At 48.1% G+C, this 1,911-nt stretch overlaps 1 protein-coding gene across 1 annotated transcript; it reads left to right on the top strand.

The window, feature by feature from the left end:
• The first annotated feature begins 801 nt into the window (after positions 1-801).
• Positions 802-1,706, top strand: LOC107376475 (transmembrane protein 100). Its single transcript, XM_054750590.2, has 2 exons — positions 802-897; positions 1,007-1,706. Exon 2 carries the CDS (start codon positions 1,085-1,087, stop codon positions 1,472-1,474), a length of 390 nt encoding a protein of 129 aa, XP_054606565.1. The 5' UTR covers positions 802-897; positions 1,007-1,084; the 3' UTR covers positions 1,475-1,706.
• Positions 1,707-1,911: the final 205 nt, after the last annotated feature.

A 1,911-nucleotide genomic window follows, 5' to 3' on the forward strand; every position in this document is an offset into this window, starting at 1 on the left:
GATTTAGTAACGTGCAGCAGATGTGTTGTCAAGCTGCAGCCACACTGATTTTATATAAGAGATCTAAAGAAATGTCAACATTATAGTAATATGTGTTTTTCCTGAGGTGTTGACCTTTATATTCTGTTTACGTGGGAAAAGTCCCGTCACACATTAAAGCTTTATTTGGTTGATGTTGTTTTCATGGAAGAAGGAACATCAGGAGATTAACCACTACCAGGTTGTCTTTCATTCAGAAAGAACTCAGTGAAAGAGCTGGCATCCAGTGTGTGTGTGTGTGTGTGTGTGTGGGTGGGAGATGAGAAGGGGCTGCCACTGTTTTCCATCACTAGTGGGCACGAGTATCCGCCTGTTTACTCTCTGACTGCAGCAGCTCTATTTGCGTTTTGCTGCAAATCATTTTTTAGGTGTTTACACACTGGCAGATTAAATGTGTGTGGGTGGTTCTGGATATTTTTCCTTACTTGATCAATAATTATCACGTGGAGCCAATGTTCAGTAGCAAATGAGAAAAGCAGGGATTTCCCTCTGCTCCGGCTCCACCTGAGTGGGATTCTGGTTTCCCTATGGGATGAGTTTATTTTCAAAACAAACAAAAAAATGGAGTTCGGATGCAATGATGGGGAGTAGAGAGGGAAAAGGGGAGCAGTAAAGTCCTCTCCCCTCCCCCTTTCTATGCTTCCTCCCCCTCCTTTGTTGTTTGATGTCATCCAAAAGCAGCCAATCACAGTGCTTGGACTTCCCAGTTTTTCATCCCTTTCCCCTCCCCTTCTCCTGGTGCGTTATATATATATTTCCTGGCACCACAATGTGCCGAGTGTACAGTGAGCTGTCGAGGAGCCACCAGCCTGTGTAGAGAGAGACTCCGTCAGAGCAGGAAGACACGAAGTATTCCGTGTGAGTAGATTTCAGCGCTGACTGAGACATCCTCATCCGATCCTTCTCTCTGCCTCTCACAGACCTTTCTCTCTCTTTTGCCTTTCTTTATCTGCTGTTTCTTTCACAGGCCAGAGCTGATCACATCAAGGACTCCCAAAAGCACCACAGCTGATCCGGCCGGGATTCACCAGCCCACACAGTTAGGATGGGGTGTACAACGGGCCATTTTACTTGTCAGCCGCAACCCCAGGCAAACTCTGGGCAGGAGAATCAGTCCCTTGAGGCTGATGGAGCCAAAGTTCCTGAAGTGCTCTCCTCTCTGGAGCGTTTGTCCCAAGCTACTGGGGGCATGGAGAAGTCCTGGTACCGCTGCATCTTTCCCTTTGGGATCATCTCTTTAGTAATCGGGGTTGCAGGAACGGGGGTGACCTACACTTACGATGACCTGCCACAGATTAAAGTTGTGGCGGTGGTGTTACTCATCACGGGCCTCGTACTGTTGATGACGGCAACTGCTTGTTGGTCTCTCCACAAGAAGAAGAGGAGGAAAAAGAAGGAGAGAGAGTCGCTGACATCGGAGCAGTGTCCCCTGTGAAGCCCGTGGAGGAAAAAAGTTATGAGAATATAAAGCAGAGACAACGCTCAGTGTTCAAGTGGGCTAAAGGTCTGGCTAAAGAGACTCCTCCTTCCAGAGCCAAATCCCGTTTTTATTTATCACCGTTTGGCTGAGTGGAACTTGAGAGGCCAGAATGTTGAAGATCTGTTGAGTTTTGAATGAGCGAAGATGGATCACAGCGTCTCACATGATCTTTAATCATCATCAGCAGGTGTCCCATGTCAAAACAACCACGGAGGACACACACACTCAAATATACACTGCAGGCATAATAACATGCACCGAGAGGTTCTCGGCGTTGTATGTGCGGACACCTAACACGCTATGCAGGACTGCCGGAGTCCGTGCTGCCGTCATTGGGCACGTCAGTCACAGAATTCCTCTTCCCAGGACAGGTGACTCTCCGAGCGGCCAGC

This window comes from Nothobranchius furzeri, chromosome 12, assembly GCF_043380555.1.
Source record: "Nothobranchius furzeri strain GRZ-AD chromosome 12, NfurGRZ-RIMD1, whole genome shotgun sequence".
Classification (NCBI taxonomy): domain Eukaryota; kingdom Metazoa; phylum Chordata; class Actinopteri; order Cyprinodontiformes; family Nothobranchiidae; genus Nothobranchius; species Nothobranchius furzeri.